Source organism: Hipposideros armiger, unplaced genomic scaffold (genome assembly GCF_001890085.2).
Source record: "Hipposideros armiger isolate ML-2016 unplaced genomic scaffold, ASM189008v1 scaffold_396, whole genome shotgun sequence".
In the NCBI taxonomy this organism is placed as follows: Eukaryota; Metazoa; Chordata; class Mammalia; order Chiroptera; family Hipposideridae; genus Hipposideros; species Hipposideros armiger.
In genome coordinates, this window is record NW_017731746.1 from 74357 (window position 1) to 101340 (window position 26984).

The 26984-nt window shown below is 36.7% G+C and overlaps 1 protein-coding gene across 6 annotated transcripts in view; it reads right to left on the minus strand.

Moving 5' to 3' along the window:
• ARHGEF12 (Rho guanine nucleotide exchange factor 12) overlaps positions 1–26984 on the minus strand; it is a 231353-nt gene that overhangs the window by 29343 nt on the left and 175026 nt on the right. For all 6 annotated transcript variants that reach the window (XM_019663597.1, XM_019663594.1, XM_019663593.1 and 3 more), the window contains 6 exons: positions 14115–14269; positions 10716–10862; positions 9410–9495; positions 6170–6295; positions 3995–4109; positions 2191–2291 (listed from right to left, as the gene is read on the minus strand). In XM_019663597.1, coding sequence (XP_019519142.1) covers positions 2191–2291; positions 3995–4109; positions 6170–6295; positions 9410–9495; positions 10716–10862; positions 14115–14269 — 730 coding nt within the window. The remainder of the gene's footprint in view (positions 1–2190; positions 2292–3994; positions 4110–6169; positions 6296–9409; positions 9496–10715; positions 10863–14114; positions 14270–26984) is intronic.

The following is a 26984-nucleotide window of genomic DNA, read 5'->3' on the forward strand; positions in this document are numbered from 1 at the left end:
TCTCCTATAACAAATGATACTGCAATAAAATGGCCTTAAACATACACTTTTGTACACATGTGTAGATATATTTGTAGGATAAATTGCTAAAGAAGAAAATGTTAGAAAGCGTATATATATTTTCCCCCACGTTTATAAAAATTAACAAATACAAAATTTAAATGTGTAAATACCCATACACTCACCACCTACATTCTACAATTAACATTTGCTATATTTGTTTTATCATGTATATATCCTCCAGTCATCCCTCTATCTATCCATCAATCCATCTTGCATTGTGGATGCATTTCAAAATAAGTTACAGACATAAGAATACTTCTCAACATTTTAGCATGTGTATAACAACAGTTCAACATTTGTTTACAGTTCTTTCTATAAAGTAAAATTATATACAGTGAAATGCACACATTTTAAATGTACCTTTCCACAATTTTTACAAATGCGTATGGCTTGTAATCAAACTCCTACCAAGATATAAAATATTACCATCACCCTCATACTTTTTCTTAATATCTGTCTCCACATCCCCAGTGACAACTACTCTTCTGATTTTCTTCCACCATAGATTAGTTTAGCCTGTTCCAGAAATTTATATAAATAGAATTATATGTATATACTCTTCTGTGTCTGGTTTCTTTCACTCAGCATACTGTTTGTGAGATTCATTCATGTTTTTCATTCCTTTTCATTCCTGGTATTATTCCAGTTTATGATTACACCACATTTGGTTGATGTTATAAACATTCTTATACAAGTCTCTGGGTAAATCACAAGAAACAGAATTGCTGGGTCAAAGGGTAGATGTATGAATATGTACATTTTTAATTTAGATAAATATTGTCAAATTGCCCTCTGGGGTTTTATCATTTTATACTCCAAACATTATACTTGGGAGTACCTGTTTTCCTACAGACTCACCCACAGAGTTGTCATCATACTCAGTTCCTAAGAAAATTACATCCAGGTCCATGGATTCAATTAGCCTCTATATGTTCACAATATTATATTTTTATCTTTAGCATAGTTCTCTTAGAGGTAGGTCCATGTCGTCAATTCCTTACTGTATATTCTCACCTGATATCCCAAACTGAACTCATCATCTCTCCCACAAATCTGGGGCTTCTCCACTGATCTAGTCCATCCAAATGTGCAAGCCAGAAACCTGGAACTTATTCCTGACATCACCTCTCTTCAAATCTTCTCTAAATCAGTCACGAAGTGCTGCCAATTTTACCTTCTAAATACTTTTCCAATTTTTCCACTTCTCTAAGCCACCATCATCTATCCTGGACTGCTGCTACAAGAGACTACTAACGGAGCTTTCATCTGCTCTCTGCCCTCTTCAACCCATTCTCCATACCAGAGATGAGTGATCTGAACATGCTATTCTCCTTCTTAAATATCTATAATGAATTCCTACTGCTCTTAGAAAAAATAAAAAATCTTTAACATGGTTTATAAGGCCCTGTATGACTTGGCCCTGGCCTACTGTATCTCATTTCATAACTATTACTTTAAATTTAGGCATGATCCACAGTAATCTAATCTTTCAGCTCCTCAAAGAGACCATGCTTTTTTTTTTTTAATCCCAGGTTTTTCCTACATGCTACTCTACCTTTAAGGTTGCCCCCTTCCACATCATTTTATTTCATTCCCAGTCATCCTTCAAAGCTTGGCTTAAATGTCAATTCTCAAGCAAGCGTTCTCTGATGGCCACCGTCTAACATCCCCAAACCAGACTAGGCCCCCCACCCCTAGTTACACTCCTAGCATCCTGACATTCTCCTTCATAGCAGCTGTCACAACTGATATATAAAATACTTGCACTATAATTTATTCAATGCCTTTCTATCCTGCTGGAAAATAAGCTCAATGTGGACAATTATTGTACTCATTTTTTTAAGCACTCTATACCCTACAGTCAGCATACAGTAGATACTGTAATAAATATTCGTTAAATGAATAGATGAATGAATGAGCAAACAAGCAGAGATGCTCAAAAAGGTCAAAGGCAACTCTGATGTTCTATCACAAACTGATATGAACCTACCTACTACAGGAATAGTTAAATATCCCGCCATTCAATTATGTAATGATAATTTCAATTATTATTTCACAGACGCCAGGTAACACTAATTTAATATTCTCACTGTGTCATCCTGTATCTTCTTGCTTTTCCCTTCTTACCTGCTTGTTTTCTGCCTCTTTGACAGCCTGATTTACATAATTTAAAATCTGACGACAGTGATCTGCAGCTTTCTTCACCTTCTCCCTTTCCATTGGCAACTCTTAATAACGGGGAGAAATACAAAATGTAAAATGGAGAAAATCAGAAAATATAAATATATAAACATTAAATATATAAACATTAAATATATGTATAATATATGAGATATCATTTTATTTGAACAGTTATAAGAATATACTCAGACCTTGAATATTTTTATACCAGGCTAAAACCTATGGCGGAATCTCAATTCAGGGTCTTTAACAGGTGAGGCTTCTATGACAGTACTTTAAAACACAAATACTAATCTTTAAAAAGAAACCATACCACTTCCCCAATTCCCCAACACTGTTCCTCTCCCGAATTCCCCAATAAAAATCTTTAAAAAAATAAAAAATAAATAAAATAAAAAGAAACCACAATATAGAACACTAAACGCAAGGAGAGTTGCTTTATATGAAGTATCAGACCCACTATGTTTTTTTTTTAATTTTTTAAAAATTAAATTTATTAGGGTGACAATGGTTAATAAAATTACATAGGTTTCAAATGTACAATTCTATAATACATCATCTATATATCACATTGTATGCTCACCACCCAGTCAGTTCTCCTTCCATCACCATATACGTATTTGTCCCCCTTTACCCTCTTCTACCACCTCTACCCCCACTTACACTCTGGTGACCATTAAATTGTTGTCTGTGTCTATGAGTTATTGTTTCTTTGTTTGTCTCAGGCCCACTATGTTTTCATTCACATTGTAAGCAATATAAATGGGACACTTTCCTCCCTAGAATTTCACAGTGCACAGCATATGTGATTATGTCCTGTGCACCTGTTAAGCAATATTTTTTGAATGGTAACACAATTCAAAATAACTCTAAAATAAGTTTCTTTGAATTTGAGATGATATTTAAGGAAAGAAAATAGATGAGAACATTTGTACCATTAAAAGAAGATGAAATTCACCAAAATGTGGTGAGGTTATATGGATGTCTTCAGTGTAAAAAAATACCAAAATCAGAATATTCAAAATTATAATCCTCCAAACATAGTTCAACTATAATGAACAGATATATTAAAGTATAAAAATCTATGTGTATGACTGTTTTCAAATTCTCATGCATGAGAAACAGGAGTTTGATTGCATAGAATTATGAATGAGAACTAATGAGAGCTAAATTACTAATTGAGCCTAAAGCTTAATTGAGAAATTTAGATTCACTACATGTTTGAAGACAGGACAGCTGAAATTATAACTCATCGGTTAGGCTTAATGAAAATATACACACACACACACACATTTCTTCAGTCCAGCATAAGCCTCTTCAAAGGAAATATGATACATGCTAGACAGAGGAAGAATTGGTAAACTTTTTCTGTACATAGCCAGATAATAAATATTTTACACTTTACAGGCCAAACGGTATTTGTCACAACTACTGAATTTGCGGTTGTAGTGCAAAAGCAGTCAGAGACAATATTTCAACAAATGAGCATGACTATGTTCTAATAAACTTTACAACAATAGGTGATTAGCTAGATTTGGCCCATGATCCATAGATTGCCATCCCTGTGCTAGACCTATTAATGGAGTACATCAAATCAAATATCCTAAAGGAGACTGGATTGAATCTTACTAGAAAATTTTGCTATACTACTTGTAAACCTCCAGGCACCAGGATGCTGTGAGAGATTATTTAGCAAAACATGGCTTTTTTTTTGTTCTTAAGCTTTTTAATTTCAGTGAAAATGCTATACCTGTGTATTTGGCAATATTATCCAACAAAAGAGGGTACTTAGTAAGCCTCTGCATTTGGGTAGGAATGATATCCTTCAGCTGCAAACGACGACACAGTGGATTACTCTCAGCATCCTAAAATTAAAATGAAATAAGTGAATTTGTAATTGTTATTAGGACTATACCTAAAACGTACCATATAACTCATCATGTAAGTCTCTACAGCATCAGCTCTGCTCTCTCTTTTAATCATATAATGGGGGAAGAGAGCCTTTATCACTAAACCAATGACGTCTTTGTTATCTGTTGAAGCAAGGACTGAGAACACCCATAAGCAACTCTAAGAATTGTTTTGTTGTGGTAAAACAGATTTACTTTCACATATTCAGAAAATCTAGTTACATTTTCCTATAATTGGCATCCCTACCAAAAGCAAGTCAGCTAATTTGCTGGCTGCCATTCCAAGTAGGCACAATGGGTCACCAGTCTGAATATACCAGGTCATCTATAAGAGGGACTGCAAACTGTTCACTAAAGTGCCAGAGTAAATATTTTAGGCTTTGCATGCCATACAGTCTCTGTCACAACTACTTAACTCTGCTGTTTTGGCACAAAAGCAGCCATAGATAATACGTAAATGAATGAACATGGCTATATGTGGTAAAGAGTTCTAAGATTGCCAACAAAATTCCCACTGTCTGGTATAATACCCTGTCTAATCCCCTCCCTTGAGTGTGGATAGAACCTGGAATATTATGGGATATCACAACTATGATTAATCAGGTTACTATCAGTTGACTTTGAGTTAATCAGGAGTGTCTTAGGTGAGTGTGACTTAATCAGTGGAATCTTTAAAAGAAAGCTCTGTCATGGAGATGTGTTCCTACTGGCCTATAAGAACGCAAACATCCATCTGTAAACATATATGGGGGCCACATGGCAAAGAGATATGGGCGTTCTCTAGGAACCAAAAGCAGTTCGTAGTCAACGATAGCAAGGAGATAAGAATTTCGGTTATACATTTACAAGGAAATGAATTCTGCTACCTGTGACCTTAAAAGATGACCCCAAGTCTCAGATGAGAATTGCAGCTCCAGCTGACACCTTGATATCAACTTGGTGAAATCATGAAGAGAGGACCCAGCTAAAGTAATACCTGTACTACTCAACCACAAGAACTGTGACATAGTAAATAATGTATGCACTGTTTTCAGTTGCTATGATTGTGGTAATATACTATACTGCAATAAAAAACTAATACACAGTTTTCCAATAAAACTTTTATTTACAAAAACAGGCAAGAGGCTAGATATGACCTGTGGTTATAGTTTATTGACCCTCGATCTATACTAATATATACCTCAATAAGTATGATTGCTGTTATACTCTTCCCTGAGCTTGATATAAGCCTATTCACATGCTTTTACAATATTATTTTAATAGTGTACATGGGCCATTTCCGAACAATATCTTCATGGCAATGTGGACTTCTATGTCAAGTATTTTAATCATGATATATATTCTTGTTTTCACCATTCCAATATCATCTTTATACCTTCCAGTCATTTAAGAGAGAATTTATGGCTTTACAAAATATTAACATAGGCTGGCCGAGTGGCATGTTGGATAAGAGCTGACTTGGGACGCCAGCTCTGAGTAGCAGGACCTTGGTTCAGATCCCACATGAGGGCCAGTGACACTGCACTCTGCAGCTAAGATGGTGAACAACAGCTCGACTTGGAGCTGGGCTGCCGTGAGTTGCCGGCGACAGCGTAGGCTGCAGTCCCCTGCTGCAGTGGGCTGCCATAAGCTACCATGAGTGGCCATCAGCCAGCGTGAGTGGCCGGCAGCCGCTGTGAGCTGCCAAGAGCTGCCGCAAGTGGCCGTCCAGAGGCCGGCGACCGATCTGCCTCAACTGGGAAGAGTGCAATGGGCGAGTGAAGCAACGTCCTCCACAACTAGACTGAAGAACAAAAGGACAGCAACTTGTCTGTTCCCCTCCCCCAATTCCCCAATAAAATCTTAAAAAAAAAAAAATATATATATATATATATATATATATATATATATATATATATAAAACATAGATATAATTCTTATAAAAGACTTAGTCTTAGTCAGAATTCCCTCAGTTTATTCTATAATTTAAAAAATGAATTTTTTTTTCTTTTTCTTACAGGACTCACTCTACTCACTTGAACAAAAGTCTGGAATCGAGAATCCTTTTTCTGACGAGATTTGATCATTTCCAGGGCAAAAGGTTGGTTACTGCAAAAGGTAGCAGCAGCATGTTTCAACTTCTCCTCCCCTGGTCCACTGAACTGTGCCGAGAATGCAAAGAATAGAGAATGGGATACTGAGCTGATATAAGGCCAGGCAAAATGAGATACAATCACAATCCTTTAAATATTCTCAAATGACAAGAAAACTACATGTACATGTGGAATATCAATGTTTCTCCATTAATAACATTTGACCACGACACATCCAGACCTTTTGATTATATTCCAATGTTTTCTTGCTCATAGCCTCCCATACTTATTACCTTTTCAGTCTATACCACTTCTAAATTAGATAGAAAGGGTGACAATTGGGGAATATGAGATATAAAACACTTACAGGCTGAGATTAAAATTTCATTTTCTTAGAATCTGACACAGTCACAGAAATTACTCTCTTATTGCCCCAGGAAGAAAATCCTGGGGTCTAGCTTGCTTTCTTACTATAAAACCCAGGCCAGGTCAAAACTTTTCTGAGTCACAATAAAATTACATCATCACTGCTTCACCAGGGTAGAACCTAGAGATCCACGCCCTGAATCTCTCTTGGGGAAGATACATGAGCCTCTGAACCTCTTTGGCTAAAAATTATACTTTTTGCTGATATTTTTAATTTGTAAATTTAAGTTTGTATACTCCATGATTTTAAAGTTTCTGATAAAATACCTAACAAGTGCCTCACTCAGAATACTCTTACAAATATAGGTCAAATAAATTATTTTTTAACCATCTATATATTTATAATAATTGTTTTTATGGTTTACTAAGAATATTTTAATATAATCTCCCTTTTAAAGCCATGTTTCCAAAAGTTTGTACATAAAGGTATTTTGTGAAAAAATCTTTTAGTGGTGCATTTGTAGATAATATAAATTCAGACTATTTTTTCAACTAGGACACATACAAAGTGACATTTTAATAGGTTGCTCCAATGTTGTATTCTTATTTTATTATAAATATGACACTAAATATATTAAAAGAGACTGGCAGCATTTTGGAATGTTAGTCAATCAAAAGTGCCACACAAATACTAGCAGCAGCTGGGTTTACAAAAGAAAACAACACCCCCAACCTCAAGCAGTTTTAAAGCAGTTTTATAAGTAGCTTAAGTATCCATAAGGTAATCGTAAGGGACCAATACCAGAAAAATATTCTCCAAAACTATTTTTAAAAATAGAGTAAATCTAAAGGCCTATTTACGATTTTTGCTTTTACTACCGGGGGTGTCAAAAAAAATGTATACACATGACTTGTATTCATTTTTTGTTACCGGTATATATTGAATCTTACAATTTTAATAGTTTTTCCCTTTCTTAAAATGTGTATACATTTTTTTCTCCATCATCTGTATTTATGGCAAAGACTTTGCCCTAAATTAACCTTTTGTACTTAATAGTTTTGTACCACATTGGTTAGTCCACTCCAATTTTTTATAGGTACATCATATTGGTCGAGAATACACTTCATTTTACATGTACTAAAATAAATTTTTCCCCACTCTATTAACAGGTTTCTCCACTTTGTTTTACCATGTAGTAGATTTATGTAGTTCAGCGGACTGTGATAAGAGAACCAACTGCACTTCTGTATCTTATTAATGAAAAATCTCACTTGAAACGTGGTTTAAACACTATTAATGCAAATGAAACTGCTTAGGAATCAAGATTGATAGCTTCAGTCCATGTGACTTACAACTTTATAATCCACATTTGACATGAAAATGGATGCTATATCATGCCATATTACAAATTTTCTGTTTCAAGTTCAGTAGTGTGCTGCCAAGCCAACAGAACTGAGTTATAACTTTCACTGCTATACTGAGGTCAAGAAACAAAATGAGACACACTATCACAGAGTAGCCACAGAGTAAGTTAATTTTTCAAGGAAGTTAAAGCTCCTTAATAATAATAATGCTAGCGTGGGCCTAGGGAGAAAATGCTTTGGAAAGCTCAATAAATGCAAGATGAGACTGGATTATGATTCCCTGACCCTATTCTACAAGGTAAGTGGCTAAGAAGAGATCTACTATTGGATTAGCAGATTCTATCCAGGCAATGATCTCACCATCAATGAAAGGAGTACGATACAGATTATTTTAGTCAATTTTCAGTATTTAATCTTTTAAAAAGTTATCATTGTAAAAAAAAGAAAAAAAGGAATAAACAGACAAATATTGGAAAGTTTCATATCACTCTATCAGCAATTGATAGAACAAATAGACAATAACACAATAAAAATGAAGGTTTGAACAATTAAAAAAAAAGTTATCATTGTAGAATTACCAAAATCTTATGGCTTTTCCTCAAGCAGTCTACATATTGAAGTAAATTTCTGTGGGCATATCTAAACAGTTTCCTGTTCAACCTCTGTTAAGATTTTCAGAACTACATCATATTCTTTACTATTTATTATTCACAGCCTTCACTATAGTACTTTCTTTTAAAAGTTTGAATCAAACCCTCTCTCCCCTAGGAAGATTTTCTGTGTGTTCTAGTTCAGGTCTTCCTGCTATATATTCCCATAACAACCTGTATGCTCCCTTTTTTGTAACACTCATCACACCTGAAATAACTAATGACAGTTTTCCCACTGATTATAAGCTTCACTAGGGCAGGAGCCATGTCTGTTTTGATCGTTGTTGTATCCCCAACATCTAGCACAGTACTTGGCACATAAGTATATATTGTGGGGTATACTGACAAAGAGACAGAAAGATGAACAGAATTTAACAAACATCTACTATAGTCTCTGAACTCTTTCCTTAAACTGTAAATAAGATTAAGTGATTTTCGCTTTTCTATTTTTGTGATGGTAGTTCTGGATTTATAATTGTCTAATGTATACAGTACAATTTTCAGACTTGACAACAGAAGATAGCTAAAATTCTATGTCAGTTAAATTATTTTTATCAAGATCCAATTTATTCTATATTCTTTAAAACATAAAAAACTAGTATCTTTAATTTGATGAAAAAAGAGCACTTAGTTTGATTGGACACTATCAGAAGACGTTAACCAAGAGATACATACTCTGGACCTTCCATCTTTACATTTGCATGGATGAGTCTGCATATTTGTAAAGGTTAATTACTTAATCTTGAATCTGATCATCAAGTTATTTATAAAAATATTAAAATAAAATAGCAAATTCCCTTACCCAGGTCAACAAGTCTTCTCCAATTTGATCAATAACAGAGGTATCATTCCTCTTTCGAACAGCCTTCATTTGTTCATTCAACCCAACTACAGGGGAAAAATAAAATGGAAAAAAAAAAATCAAGCATATTCTCATTTCAGACTGAGTTACTGGTAGTATCAAGAACTTAAATTTTCAAAAAAAGGACTTTCAGAGTAGTATAGCTGCTTTTAATCTCCTTAAATATAAATCTGGACACAATTCTTATACATCTAGATATTTGTGTGCTCTATCAGAAAAACAGGTGGCAAAGCATAAAACAATGTGGAACACAGCACATTACATATGCATGTAACTTCAAGACTCTGTCTATACCCATGCTCATAAAGAACTTAAATTTATTATTATTATTATTATTTTTTTTCCAGCTGCCTGTTGGCAGCTCAGCGGCAACTCAGCTCAGGCCGGGCATCGAACTGCTGTTGCTCAGAGCTTGCACTCTTGAGCGAGCTCTTAACCAACTGAGCCACTCGGCTGGCCCAAGAACTTAAATTTAAACAGTGCAGGTAATTCTGCCTACTGTACCTCTCAGAATGTGTATGGGCACAGGCAATAAATATAATGAAGCCTGAACTTGTCAGTGCATGAGGGTGAAACCTAAAATCACCCCCAAAGAAGTAAAAGGCATCAATCTGGTGGGCAGGTGTTGGTAGGTGGTGATGGCATCCTTGATGAAAGAAAGATTAAAAATTAAGGGTCATGAAGAAACAGTTACTGATAAAGAGAACTGATACAACTGTCTACAAAATCCAAGATGAGTACAACCAAGGAAAGCCATTAAGGCAGAATTTTTATATATTTACTCAAGCGTTCCACGCAAAAACAAACAAACAAAACCAATAAAATAATTTAATTCCTGAAAATGATCCCAATAAGGGATTATATACCATATATCACTATTTTCAAAATATATTTATACATATATTATTATTATTATTATACAGGATATATATTTTTAAAAACATACATTGTAATTGATAGGAAATTTTTAAGGGTAATTTTAACTATTCCTGTTTTTCATCATTGACATTAGACCTTAAGTCCTATGTTAACACTTTGTATATAAAAGGCTGGTATGGAGCTTGGGGGCAATAGTCAAAGATCCAATCATTTCTTTATTTATGTTATATGCTCACATATAACACAATTTCAGGAATGCTAACATGGATACATTCACAAGATTTGACTGTTATAGCACCTTTACATACTCTCAATCTTTCATCTATTGTAAATGTTAGGGACAAAGATCAGAGTCAATTTCTCTTACTGTGAAGTTGAAGGATATCTTCCAAGTTAGAAAAAATTTTCCGTAGTTCTGAAGATGACAGAATTCCTTCTCTGGACACTCGCTGATAGAACACCTGATCAAGAACCTTCAGTGTTCGAACATGAGCTCTTTCAGTGTAAAACAATTCTGAGGAGAAGAAAAGGAAATATAAAATGTTGCCTAAGTTTTCTATTACTTAGAATAATTCCATGGGACCAAACATAGGCTTTAGCTGGAATTAGTAGTAAATAAGTTATATAATAATTATTTATAGTTTAGAAAGTATGTAGTATCTCTTAAGTCATCTTCTTGATTTGATAAAAATCTGCTACATACTGGCTCTAAGAGTTTAATACTGCCAAATGAAAAACATCATTCAAAACTATTTTATAATTAAAAGTTAACAGTGTACTCCAAAACTCATCTATCTTTTTACAATAGTACCCACCAATCACAACTACAACATTAGAGAACTATAAGCCCAAATATCATATAGCCTTTAAACAGAGACTTCATCAGCAATAACAGTACTTTGGATTATCTAATTTGCCTATAAACCCTCACTTCTGAGGCCAGACTTATAATTTCATTATGTCTCAATGTTATCAGGGACAGGAAAGATACTTATTCAAATCACATCTTAAAGATATCAGAGGGTACAGCATCCATATCACATCTCTGTCACCTATATATTTGGATAAAATTAAGAACACTGCACTAAGATAAAGGAAGACCTGGGTCCTATCACTTATCAGCTAGATGATCTTGACTAATTACAATCACCCTGAGACTTAGCATTCTCATTTACCATATTTTGCTGTGTATAATGTGCACTTTTTTGCCCAAATTAAGGAAAAAATAAAGACGCACATTATACGAGTTCTGACAATTAAGTTCGAGAACTCGTCCTAGAAAAAGTGCATTATATCTCATTTCTGAATATTGCTATGGTCGTCTTCAAAGTACTCCCCTTGGGAAGCTATGCATCGACACCAGTGCCTAGTCCACCTTTTTGGAACTCTTTTTCTGGAACGGCCATCAGAGCTGTCATCAAATTACCCCTGATGTCCTGAATGTCAACAATGTGTCTTCCTTTCAATATTTCCTTTATCTTCAGGTAAAGAAAGAAGTCATTAGAGGCCAGATCAGGTGAGTAGGGAGGGTGATCCAATGCAGTTATTTGTTTATTGGCTGAAAACTCCCTCACAGACAGTGCATTGTCATGATGAATGAGCCATGAATTGCTGGCAAAAAGTTTGGGTTGTTTTCATCTTTTTCATGCAGCCTTTTCAGCACTTCCAAATAGTAAACTTGGTTAACTGTTTGTCCAGTAGGTACAAATTCATAATGAATAATTCCTCTGGTATCAAAAAAGGTTAGCAACGTTGTTTTGACTCTTGAGTTTGACTGACAGAACTTTTTTGGTCATGGAGATTTGGCTGACTTCCACTGCGCACTTTGATGCTTTGTTTCAATGTCACATTGGTACACCCAGGTTTCATCAGCAGTGATAACACGGCTCAAAACATCGTCTTCCCTCTCCAAAAGTTCTTGGCAAATTTCTGCTCTCCTTTGCTTTTGTTCATCAGTGAGCTCCTTTGCAATCATTTTTGCACACACCTTTCTTATGCCAAGATTTTCGGTTAAGATTTTCTGAACTGTTTCTCTATCGATGTTTACTTGGTCTGTTATGCTTCTCATAGTCAGTTGACGATTTTGATGCATAATTTGATGAACTTTTGCAATGTTTTCATCAGTTCTGCTCGTTACAGGCCGCCCTGACCTCTCTTCATCAGTGATGCATTCTCTCCCCTCAGAAAAACATTTAATCCATTTGCACACTGCTGTTTTCCTCATGGCACTACCCCAAAAACTTGGACTAACAAGTCCCTGATTTCACTTCCACTTTTGCTAAGTTTAACAATAAATTTAATGTTAATATTTGTTCACTGCTCTAATTCAAGCTCAGACATTTTTGCCACATCACACAAAAGCACATAACAACAATAATGAACGCCACTCAGCAAGATACTGCACACATTGACACGAACACAGCTTTGAGACACTTGATATACCAACGTTACGAAACCTTACTGAGCTGTTTGTACAGTGCTGCCAATGTAAGTGCATGGTGGCAAGTTTGCAAACTTTTTTTTAAAGATTTTTATTGGGGAATTGGGGGAAGGGGAACAGACAAGTTGCTGTCCTTTTGTTCTTCAGTCTAGTTGTGGAGGACGTAGCTTCACTGGCCCAAGTTGGCAAAATCATTGTGCTCTTCCTGGGCAAGGAATATCAGTCGCCAGCTTCTGGACGGCCGCTTACTCGGCTGCTGGCCGCTCACGCTGGCTGCTGGCTATACACGGTAGCCCATGGCAACCCACTGCAGCAGGGGTTGCAACCTACGCCGTCGCCAGCGACTCATGGCAGCCCAGCTCCAAGTTGAGCTGTTGTTCAGCATCTTAGCTGTAGAAGGCAGTGTCACTGGCCCTCATATGTGGGATCCAAACTGGGGCCCTCTGGCGTCCCAAGCCAGCTCTTAACCAATGCGCCACTCGGCTGGCCTGGCAAGTTTGCAAACTTAATTGTGACACCTCGTACATGGATCGTACTAACTCCATAGCTATACAATGTTTTTAATTCTTTTATTTATCCTTATGAGTTAAAAGTGTAACTCTAGAAATCAATAATGATATCTATATGCAAAATAATACCCTGCAATATGATAACTGGTTTTGTTGAACTTATGATGAACTTGCAATGATGAAGAGTTCTTGGCCCTCTCTGATGCATAAATATCATAAATTTGTTACCGGTACATAAAATTTCTTGTACATCGTATATATTCTTGTGTTTTGTAATTATTTGTTACATAAAGTTTCTTGTACCATAATATGTTAAAAAATAAATGCTAATATTCCTTTATAATACCAAAAAAACTACCTAAATGTAAACAAATAAAAATTTTAATTAAAAAATTGAAACAAAAGATTTTTTTCCCTGAAAGTTTGGGCCAAAAATGTGGGTGTGCATTATACACAGGCGTGCACTATACAGAGCAAAACAGGGTATAATGTATACATAAAATTAACTTAGCCTGAAAATAAAATGATTGGGCACATGTTGTCTCAATGACTTTTCAAGTTTAAGACCTATAATACTATGAATCTTAAATATCCAAAAGGCTAAACACCATTTCCTTTTAAATTATCGATAAGAATCATACAGTATAGCATTTCTTGAGTTGAAAAGTTCGAAGATCCTCTATCTAGTTTAATTTCCTCACGTTTAAAACAAAAGGCAAGCAGAAACTTTGAAGCAAACACCAAGCTGCAGGGGATTTTTTTTTTCTCTAATAAAACTATATATATGTAAACAACAACAAAAATCAATTAAACTCACCATTAATTACTTCCTGTCTTTTGATCTCACAAGGCTTTAGTCCCAGTAACACTTCTCGACTAACTAACTGTTGCCAGTTGGGTGGATCTGTCTCTAAGTCATTTTCAAACTGTTCATCCTCACTTTGACTTTCACCAAAAGCAATGCTGTCAAACCTAATGAAAAAAAAAAAAATTTGAGGACATCAGGTGGACAATGGAAAATAGTACAAGTCTAGTAAATCAGTCAGATTTTTTAATTATTGCTTAAACACAGAGTCTAAAACATCATCCTTCTTATAAAATACTTTACATGTGTTATACACACCTCTATAAATACTTTTTAAATGATTTCTGCTTATTAAGAACTCTCTTTTATACTATCCAACATATTTGCGTACAATTTCCTTTTTTAAAATTAAAAAAAAATTTTTAATTATAGTTGACATACAATATTATATGAGTTTCAGGTGTAGAACTTAGTGATTAGACCTTTATTTTTTACGAAGTAATCGACTGGTAAGTCTAGTACCTATCTAACCATACATGCGTAGTTATAATATTATTGACTATATTCCTTTATCGTGTACTTTATATTTCTGTGACAATTTTTATAACCGCCATTTTGTACTTCGTAATCCCTTCACCTTTTTCACCCATCAAACCAACCCCCACCCCCCATCTGGCAACCATCAATTTGTTCTCCATATCTACGAGATTGTTTCTGTTTTGTTTGTTCATTTATTTTGTTTCTCAGATTCCATATGTAAGTGAAATCATATGGTATATGTCTTTCTCTTAATGACTTAGCATAATACCATGTTGTCGCAAATGGCAAGATTTCATTCTTTTTATGGCTAATATTTCATTGTATACATGTTCTATATCTTCCTTATCAATTCAAATATCAATGGGAGCCAAGGTGACACCACACAAATGGCGGCAGTGAGGTGGGCTCGCTGAGTTCTCCCTTGGAAATTACCACAAATTGAACAGCTATAACTCATCAGAGGAATCTCTGCTCATCACACAGAACAGCTAAGAGACTCACACAAGGACTACTTGAAGGTGGGCAAACCAGGCGAATGAGGGAACAGAGAAGGGAGGCGGGCGACGCAGCCCGCATCTGCGGCTGTGGAGACGTGGGGCCCCAAGAAGCAGGCTGGAGATTATTACAGCAGCAAGGCGATGGGCTCCCTCCCTACACACCACAGGCCTGCCAAGAGTTCAGGATAGAGCACAGCGGTGCCCAGTGTCCGAAGCAGAAGCCTCAGCTCAAAATTGCAGTTCGGCTCTCTCAGTCAGTCAGAAAGCAAAAATAAACAACTAACTCCATGACCAGGACTCCACCCCCACCCTCCACCCCATCCCTTCCAGAGTCTTAAACTGGTCCCTGAATGGAGGAGTAGTGTCAGATTACAGAGGTGCAGCCCCCCTCCCCCCAGGAAATGAAAATAGCCAGCTTGCAGCTGTGACCTAGGGAAGTGACTATCTACCTATCCCCCACCTTTTTCTGGGCAGCTCCAGCTGCGGAGTCACACAGAGCCCAGCAGCGGGTGACAGAGGCAGCACTGAGGTTTCAGCAGCTCGGAAATCTCACGCCCTTCACTGCCCCCAGTGGAAGGAGCCCAAAGACCCAGGAGACCTGCACAAAGGTCAGAAGGTGGCTGGCTGCGGTGCTCTCAGCTGCGAGAGCAGAAACTGCGCTGACTTTGTAAAAACTACCAACCACGCCTCATAGCCCCACTCATCTAGAACTGCATCGCCAGAGTCACTCTGGGTGCCAGGTGACCATCTCTGCATCCATAAGACACAGAGGATCTTTTGTACAGCTAAGGGAAAACTGGAGATAGCATCGTGGACTTAAGCCAAGACTAGTGCTGTTTTTTTCTATTTTATTAGTTTCATTTTTAGTTTCTTATATATGTGTGTATATATATGTGTGTGTGTATACATATGTCCATATATATGTGCATACACGCATAGATACATATATATTTTTTTCTCCCTTCTCTTTTCTCTGCTCTACTTTTCCTCCTTTCCATTTTTCTGTATTTTTTTTTGAGTTGCTATTTTGTTTGTTTTGTTTCTTTTGTTTTTTTGTATTTTTGATACTTCTGTGCATGTTGAGTGTTGGTTGTTGGTTGTTTTTACTTGTGAGTGTATTTGGTTTTTTTGGTGGTTGTTGTCATTATGCTTGTTGATTGTTTTGTTCTGAAACTGCTCTGCACCAGGACCCAGCCAAAGAGGCAAAAGAATCATCATACCCAGAGGCCAACTCTAAACCAAACCAGAGCATTACCAGGTTTGACCTAACAATAGATAACACCCAAAGGGAATTCTCTACAGGCATAAGAGCCCATAGAGGCCAAACCTCATCTGAGGGGTCAACCCCCACACAGCAGCTCATACACTGTGGACATAGCCAATTCTCACAGCTAGTCAGCCTGGAAGTCAATCCCACCTACTGACAAGCCAAAAGCAATCAAAGCTCAACTTCAACAGGAGAAGATACATGACACAAGGGACACCTCTGGAACACAAGCACAGAATAGGGAGACTGAGCAATTAAAATATAAAGGACACATACCACATAAGTCCAACCAGCAAAGACTGAGAGACCTAGGGGATCTACCTAATACATCGAAGCAAGCACAAACAGTCAGGCAGAATGGGGAAACAAACACATCCTATTAAAAGAACAGAAGAAACCTCCAATTAGTGGAACTAAATGAAATAGAGGCAACCAACCTATCAGAGGCAGAGTTCAGAACACTAATGATAAGAATGCTTAAGGAACTTAGAACATAAAGGATAGAGAAATCATGAAACACAACCAGTAAGAAATAAATACAATTACTGAAATAAAGAACACTTGAAAGAATTACCAGATTAGATGAAACAGAGGATAGAAGCAGCGACTTAGAAGATAAAATAGCACAGATCACCCAAGCAGAACAAAAAGAAAAAAGAATTAAAAACAATGAAAATAGTTTAAGAGACCTGTGGGACAACATCAAGTCCAACAACATTCGCATCATAGGAATACCAACCAGAAAGGAGAAGAGAGGGAGCAAGGGATCGAGAATGTATTTGAAGAAATAGTGACTGAGAACTTCCCTACCCTGGTGAAGGAAATCGACATACAAGCCCAGGAAGTGCAGAGAGCTCCAAACAAGCTGAACCCAAACAGGTCCACACCAAGACACATCATAGTAAAAATGGCAAAGGTTAAAGACAAAGACAGGGTCCTAAAAGCAGCAAGAGACAGGCAACAAGTTACTTACAAGGGCACCCCCCCTAAGAATATCAGCTGACTATTCTATGCAGGCCAGAAGGGAGTGGCAGGAGGTATTCGAAGTGGTGAAAAACAAAGGCCTACAACCTAGATTGCTTTATCCAGCAAGGCTATCATTTAAAATTGAAAGAGAGATAAAGAACTCCCCAGAAAAGAATAAGCTAAAGGAATTCATTACCACAAAGCCAGCATTGCAGGAAATGTTAAAAGGGCTTCTTTAAGCAGAAGAAAGAGGAAAACAATCTAACTAATGAAGACCAGAAATACAAATACAAAAAAGCAATAACTATGTACCTATCAATAATCATGTTAAATGTAAATAAATGGATTAAATGCTGCAATCAAAAGACATAGGGTGGCTGAATGGATAAAAAGGAAAGACTTTTGCATATGCTGTATACAAGAGACTCACCTCAGATCAAAAGACACACACAGGCTGAAAGTAAAGGGATGGAGTAAGATATTTCATGCAAATAGAAATGAGAAAAAATTTGGAGTAGCAATACTTATATTGGAAAAATAGACTTTAAATTGAAGAATATAATAAAAGACAAAGAAGGGCACTACATAATAATAAAGGGATCAATCCAACAAGAGGACATAACCCTAGTAAACATCTATGCACCCAACATAGGAGCACCTAAATATATAAAATAGATATTGACAGACATAAAGACAGAGATCAACAGTAACACTATCATAGTAGGGGACTTCAACACACCACTGTCAACAAGAAACAGATCCTCCAGATAGAACATCAATATGTAAACAGCGGCCTTAAATGACACATTAGACCAGTTATCGATATTTTCAAAGCATTTCGCCCCAAAGCTACAGAATATACATTCTTCTTAAGCGCACAAGGAACATTTTCCAAGATAGACCACATGTTAGGCCACAAAACAAGCCTCAGTAAATTTAAGAAAACTGAAATCATATCAAGCCTGTTCTCTGACCATAGTACTATGAAATTAGAAATCAATTACAAGAAAAAAACTGGAAAACACACAAATACATGGAGGCTGAATAACATGTTACTAAATAGCAAATGGATCAAAACTGAGATCAAGGAAGAAATCAAAAGATACCTCCAGACAAACTAAAATGAAAATACGACAACCCAAAATCTTTGGGATGCAGTGAAAGCAGACCTAAGAGGAAAGTTCATAGCAATGCAGGCCTATCTAAAGAAACAAGAAAAATCTCAAATCAACAAGTTATCCTTACACCTCAGGGAGCTGGAAAAAGAACAGAAAAATAAGCCCAAAGGGAGTACAAGGAAGGAGATAATCAAGACCCGAGCGGAAATAAAATAGAGACCAAAAAACAATACAAAAGATCAATGAAACCAAAAGCTGGTTTTTTGAGAAGATAAAAAAAAATGGACAAACCTCTAGCTAGGCTCATGGAAAAAAAAAAAGACTCAAATTAATAAAATCAAGAATGAAAGAGGAGAAGTGACAACAGACACCATAAAATACAAAAAATTTAAGAGAATTCTATGAGCAACTAATGCCAACAAATTTGACAACTGGAAAAAATGGATAATTTTCTAGAAGCCTACAACTTTCCAAGTAACTCAAGAAGAAACGGAGAATCTGAATAGACCAATTACTACCAAGGAAACTGAATCAGTAGTCAACAAGTTCCCAACAAACAAAAGCCCTGGACCAGATGGCTTCACATGTATATTTTACCAAACAATCAAAAAAGAATTATCACCTATTCTACTCAAACTATTCCAAAAAATGCAGAAGGAGGGAAGGCTACCAAAGTCTTTTTATGAGGCCACTATCACCCTGATCCCCAAATCAGACAAAGACATTACAAAAAAAGAAAACTATAGGCCAATATCCCTAATGAACATAGATGCAAAAATTCTCAACAAAATATTAGCAAACAGAATTCAGCAATAAATTAAGATCATACACTACGATCAAGGGGAGTTCATTCCCGGTATGCAAGGTTGGTTCAATATCTGCAAATCAATTAATGTGATATACCACATCAACAAAATGAAAAATAAAAATCATATGGTCACATCAATAGATGCAGAAAAAGCATTAAAATCCAGCAGACATTTATGATAAAAACTCTTAGCAAAGTAGAAATAGAGAAAACATATCTTAACATAATAAAGGTCATATGTGCTAAACCCACAGCTAACATCATACTCAATGGAGGAAAGCTAAAACCATTCCCCTTAAGATCAGGAACATGACAAGATTATCCACTTTCTCCACTTTTATTCAACATAGTTCTGGAAGTTTTAGCCACAGCAATAACACAAGAAAAAGAAATAAAAGGCATCCAAATTGGTAAGGAGGAAACAAAATTGTCATTATATGCAGACGACACGATACTACACATAGAGGACCTCAAAGACTCCACCAAAAAACTATTGGAACTGATAAATGAATTCAGTAAGGTAGCAGGATACAAAAATCAATATTCAGAAATCAGTTGCATTTGTACACACCAATAACAAACTATCAGAAAGAGAAATTAAGAAAAAAGTCTCATTTATAGTTGCAAGAACTATAAAATACATAGGAATAAATTTAACCAAAGAAGTAAAAGACCTGTACTCAGAAAATCATAAGACACTGGAGAAATCAAAGATACAAATAAATGGAAACACATTCCATGCTCATGGATAAGAAGAATTAATATAGTTAAAATGTCCATGCTGCCTAAGGCAATATATAGATTCAATGCAATCCCTATTAAACTGCCAAGGGCATTTTTCACAGAAATAGAAAATATAATCCTAAAATTTATATGGAACCATAAAAGACCCCAAATAGCAACAGCAATCCTGAGAAATAAGAACAAAGTCAATGGTACAAGGCTACAGTAATCAAAACAGCATGGTACTGGCATAAAAACAGACACATAGATCAATGGAACAGAATAGAGAGCCCAGAAATAAATCCATTCATATATGGTCATTTAATCTATGGTCATTTAATGGAAGCAACAATTTACATTGGGGTAAAGAGTCTATTCAATAAATGGTGCAGGGAAAATTGGACTGACACATGCAAAAAAATGAAACTGGACCTCCTCCTTACGCCATATATGAGAACAAATTTAAAATGGGTTAAAGACTTAAATGTAAGATCTGAAATCATAAAACTCTTAGAAGAAAATACAGGGAGTAAATTGGCAGACATTATCCTGAGTAATATATTTACTATATCCTCTCGGGTAAGGGATGTAAAAGAAAAAAATAAACATATGGGATTACATTAAACTTAAAAGTTTTTTCAGGGCCGGCCGAGTGGCACGTTGGTTAAGAGCTGGCTTGGGACGCCAGCTCTGAGCAGCAGGGCCCTGGTTCGGATACCACATGAGGGCCAGTGACACTGCCCTCTACAGCTAAGATGGTGAACAGCTCGACCTGGAGCTGGGCTGCCGTGAGTCGCCGGCGATGGCATAGGTTGCAGCCTGTGCTGCAGTGGGCTGCCATAAGCTGGTGTGTCCGGCAGCCAGTGTTGAGTGGCCGGCAGCCTGTGTGAGCTGCCAAGAGCCACAGTGAGTAGTATGGGGAATATAATCAATAATGTTGTAAATATTTTGTAGGGTGTCAGATGGGCACATGTCTTCTTAGGGAGACCACTCCATGGACGGTGTAGATGCTTGAATACTGCACTGTACACCTTAAGCTGAAGCGGAATACTATTGTATGTCAACTATAACTTAGTAGTTATGGGATATAGAGAATAGAGTCAATGGAAGTGTAATAGATATATACAATGTGAGAGGGGCAACAGATTGGGGGAGGGGGCTTATCACTATTTGAGGGGTGAAATGTGTAACTATTACATTGTTTTGAACACCTGAAACTAATAAAAAATATATCAATGGATACTTAGGTTGCTTCCATATTTTGGCTATTGTAAAGAATGCTGCAATGAACATAGGAGTGCATATCTCTTTGAATTAGTGTTTTGGATTTCTTCTGATAAATACCCCAAGTGGGATTACTGGGTCATATGGTATAATAGTTCTATTTTTAATTTTTTGAGGAACTTCCATACTGTTTTTAAAGTGGCTGCACTAATTTACAATAACACTGAAAGTGCATGAAGGTTCCTTTTTTTCCACATCCTTACCAACACTTGTTGGTTTATTGATGATAGCCATTCTCACAGGTGTGAGGTTGATAACTCATTGTGGTTTTAATTTGCATTTATATGATGATTAGTGTTGTTGAGCTCTCTGCATATGTCTATTGGCTATCTGCATGTCCTCTTTGGAGAAATGTTTACTCAGATCCTCTGCCCATTTTTAATCAAATTGTTTTTTGGTGTTAAGTTGTATCAATTCTTTATATATTTTGGATATTAACCCCTTATCAGATGTCCCACTGGTGAATATCTTCTCCCATCCAGTAGGTTCATTTTGTTGATGGTTTCCTTTGCTGTGCAAAAACTTTTAGTTTCATGTAGTCCCATATATCATGTTAATTGATTTGAATCAACTTTGTATTCCAGTAATGAGTCCCACTTGATCATGGTGTATGATCTTTTTAATGCACTGCTGAATTTGGTTGGCTAATATTTTGTTGAGGATTTTTGCATCTATGTCCATCAGGGATATTGGCTTATAATTTTTTGTTGTAATGTTTTTGTATGGTTTTGATATCAGGATAATGCTGGCCTCATAAAATGAGTTGGAGAGCCTTCCCCCCTTGAACTTTTTTGGAATAGTTTGAGAACAGGTATTAATTCTTCGTTGAATGTGAAGCCATCTGATCCAGGGCTTTTCTTTGCTGGGAGCTTTTGGAATACTGACTTGATTTCATTTCTAGTTATCAGTCTGTTCAGATTTTCTGTTTAGTCCCAATTCAGCCTTAGAAGATTGTATATTTCTAGGAATTTATCCATTTCTTCCAGGTTGTCCAATTTGATGGCATATAACTTGTTTTTCCTTACAATCCTTTCTTTGTATGTCTGTGGCGTCAGTTGTCACTTCTCTTTCATTTCTGATTTTATTTATTTGGGCCCTCACTTTTTCTTGATGAATCTGGCTAAAGGTTTATCAACTTTATTTTTTCAAAGAAACAGCTCATGGTTTCATTGATCGATATTTATTTACTTATTTATGACTATTTCATTTATTTCCACTCTGATTTTTCTTCCTTCCTTCCTTATACTCTGGGCTTTGTTAGCTATTCTTTTTCTAGTTCTTTTAGGTGTACAATTATTTATTTTCTGGTTTCTTGAGGTAGGCCTGTATTGCTATGAATGAATATCCCTCATAAGACTGCTGTTGCTGTGTTCAATAGATTTTGAGTGGTTGTGCTTTTATCATCATTTATTTCAAGGTATCTCTTGATTTCTTCGTGTCATTGTTAACACATTCATTGTTTAATAGCATGTTATTTAACCTCCACATGATTGTTTTTTAAGTTTCTTCTTGTAATTGATTTCTAGTTTCATACCTTATGATCTGAGAAGGTGACTGATACTATATCCCTCTTCTTAACGTTACTGAGACTTGTTTTGTGATTTAACATGTAGTCTATCCTGCAAACTGTTCCATGTGCACTTGAAAAGAACGTATATTCTGCTGCTTTGTGTTGTAATGTCATAAAAACATCAATTAAATGCATCTGGTCTAATGTGTTCTTTAAGGTTTCCTTGTTGACTGGATGATCTATCCATTGACGTCAATTGGGTGTTAAGGTTCCCAACTATTATGTCTATCGATCTCTGCCTTTATGCCCATCAATATTTGTTTTATATATTTAGATGCTCCTGCATTGGGTGCATAGATGTTTATAAGAGTTATCTTACTGTTGGATTGATTCCTTTATCATTATGAAATGCCGTCTTTGTCTCTTTGTCACAACCCTTGTTTTAAACTCTATTTTCTCTGATATATACATATACATATACCCATACACACACACACACATATATATATATTTATATATATACACATACATATATTTATTCTCTCTCTTACAATGTGTATACATTTTTTTGGCACCCTTTACATACATATATACAGAGGGTGCCAAAAAAATGTATACACATTTTAAGAAAGGAAAAAAACTGTATTAAAATTGTAATGCTCAATATATACCGATAACAAAAGATGAATACAAGTCACGTTTCACTTCTCCAATTACAAGAGGTACTCCAATTACAAAGTGGTTACCATCAGTGTCTAGACACTTATTATGGCGAGCACCATTGACCAAAGTGTCCACTTGTATACATTTTTTTGGCACCCTCGGATACTGTGTGGATGTAGGTCGGACAATTAAGTTCACCAACTTTCTACTGTGTGCTTACACGGTACATTTATATATATATATATATATATATATATATATATATTTTTTTTTTTTTTCATTTCCACTTGTAAGATGCTTTTTTCCATCCCTTCATTTTCATTCTGTGTGTGTCATTAGATCAGAATTGGGTCTCTTGTAAGCAGCATATGCACAGGTCTTGATTTTTTTTTTTTAAACCCCATTAAGCCACCATAAGTGTTCTAACTGGAGCATTTAGGCCAGTTACATTTAAAGTAATTATCAATAGGTATGCAGTTATTTCAATTTTAGTGTTTTCTGAATGTTTTTGTAGTTCTCTGTTCCTTTCTTATTCTCTTGCTCTCTTTTCTTATATGTTGATGGCTTTCTACAGTGTTAGGTTTCGATTCCTGTCTCTTTCTTTCTTGTATATCTCATAGATTTTTGGTTTGTGGTTACCCCGTGCTTCATATAAACCAAGCTATGGTTGACAGTTGCTCAAATTCAAACACATTCTAAAATCACTACAATTTTTACTCATACCTCCACATTTATATTTGTCATTATTTTTACATTTTTTGTGTGCTTGTGTGTAACCCTTAATTATTGTAATTATACATGATCTTCCTACTTTTGCCTTTTAATATTTGTACTAGTAATCTAGTAGGTTGATTCATTGCTTTTACAATATGTTTGCCTTTGTCAGTGAAAATTTTTTTCTTTCCAATATTTTCATAATCCTAGTTTTTATCTTAGCTTATCTAATTAAATAATTCCCCTTAATATTTCCTATAATAGTGGTTTAGTAGTCACGAAGTCTTTATTTATAGCTTATTCTTGTCTGGGAAACTATCTCTTCTTTGATTCTAAATGATACCCTTGATGAGTAGTGTAATCTTGGTTGTGGGTCTTTGGGTTTTTATCACTTTGAATATTTCATGCCAATCTCTTCTAGTCTGCAAAGTTTCTGTTGAGAAATCAGCTGCAAGTCTTATGGGAGCTCCCTAGTACATAATTAACTGCTTTTGTCTTGCTGCTTTTAAGATTCACTTTTTGTCTTTAATCTTTGGCATTTTAATTATGATATGTCTTGGTGTGAGCCTCTTTGCGTTCATCTTGTTTGGGACTCTCTGTGCTTCCTGGCCTTATATGTCTATTTCCTTTGCCAGGTTCAGGAGATTTTCAGTCATTATTTCTTCAAGTAGGTTTTCAATCCCTTGCTTTCTCTCTTATCCTTCTGGCACCCCTGTGATGTAAATGTTGGTACACTCATTGTTGTCCCGGAGGTCCCTTCAACTATCCTTATTATTTATTTATTTTTCCCCCCTGTTCTGATTGGGTATTTTCTGCAACCTTGTTTTCCAGATCGCTGAGTCGATCCTCTGCATCACCTAATCTGCTGTTGATTTCCTCTTTTCTTAATTTTAGTTATTGTATTCTTCAGTTCCAACTGCTTCTTTTTTAAGTTTTCTATCTCCTTATTCATCTTTTCCATCTGTTTGAAAATCTCAATGGGTTCAGCTATTCGTCCCCTACGTTTATTGAGCATCCTTTTTTAACAAGTGTTTTGAACTTTGTCTAGTAGATTGCTTGTCTCCATTTTTTAAGTTCTTTTTCTGGAGTTTTGTCCTGTTCTTTCATTTGGGACATGTTTTTTTTGTCTCCGCATTTTGGGTGACTCACTGTGTTTGTTCCAATGTATTAGGTAGATCTGCTACATCTCCCATTCTTGGCAGAGTGGCATTATGTAGTAGGTATTCTGAGGTCTAATTGTGCAGTCTCCCATGGCACTGGAGCTGGGTGCTCCAGGGGTGTCCCCTGTGTTGGCGCTCTACTGTTGTAGTTGAGCAGACTGTTGTTGACGTGTCATGGGTGGGATTGACCCTCAGGCTAACTGGCTGCAAGGGGTGGCTGAGGGATGGCCGTGACTATAGTGGAGAAGCTATTTTGCAGGGGCTGATGCTACAGAGCAGGGGTCGCTTTAGCAGGACTCAGTCACTTTAGCAGTAGAGTCCACCCTTTGGTGTGGTGTTTGTGGAGCTGTTTGGGTGGTTGTCTGGTGTGGTCTAAAGCCAGCCAATGTATGCGATGCTTCTGGAGCCTCTAGAGAGGGGCTCTTGTGTAGGCTAAGGTCATCCATTCTTTATGCCCAGTTTGTGCTGGCTGGTGAAAGCTACAAAGTGATCTGTGGTTGGCTGCCATGTGCACTGGAATTGGAGGCGCTTGAAGAGGCTATGCTGCAATGTAAGGCCGGCTGCCAATAGCGCCAGGCTTAAAACCCTTTGTTGGGCACCATGATGTGAGCTGAGGTAAGCTGCCATTTGTGTCAGGCTTGTGGCCACTTAGCCAAAGCCAATTTCCAAGCCAACATTGGCCCCAGCTTATGCCAGGCTTGGGACAACCCAAAGGGAGTTACAATGAAAGTTGAGACTGACAGTCGGTTGTGCCGGGCTTGGGGTTGCATATCAAGAGATACAGGGAATGCTGTGGCCAGCCTCTGCTAATTTAGGATTTGGTGACACTTTATAGAGATTTTAGGAAAATCTGCAGCATGAGCTGAGGCAGGCCATTTGATTCAAAGAGCCACTGGAAGTGGCTCAGGTTGGCCGTGGGAGTTTGGTGGAGAGGGGTCTCAGTGAATCACCAGGGAGGGGAAAACAGTATTAGCCTGGTTAATGGAGACCACAAATTTGAAGCCAACCTGACCTGCTAGCTGGGTAAAGGCAGGAGTCCACAAAGGAATAGTGGTGCTTGGCAGCACTTTTGTTCCCAGAGAGCAGTGCTGACCCCTTTCCCTCCAGCTCGTGCCCCAGAGCTGGTCAATTCAGTTCTTCCCTGTATGTCTTTGGTACTTTTCAACCTGTTGCTCCTGTGCGGATGCTTGGACTATGTGAATTCATGAGAAAGCCTGTGCATGGGCCTCTCATGAAGAATGCCTGGGACTCCAACAGCCCTCCATCTCACCAAGCTCATGTTACCTGGGAGACTACACCACTGGGCCCCACAGGGTACTTACTATATAATACCATTCTACTACAGAGGCATAGCAGCCCTACCTAATACACAGAAACAAACACAGGGAGGGAGCTAAAATGGGGAGACAAAGAAATATTTCCCAGATAATAGAACAGGGGTCAGCAAACTGCGTCTCGTGAGCCACATGCGGCTCTTTGGATACGTTCCATCTCAAAAGTTTGCCAACCCCTGGAAGAGCCAATCCTGTCCCTCACAACAATTTAAAAATTATTCAGGAGCCATAAATATATTTTTACATAATCACCATTATGTGAATAATATCCTGTAAAAATTTTATAAATGAAACTATG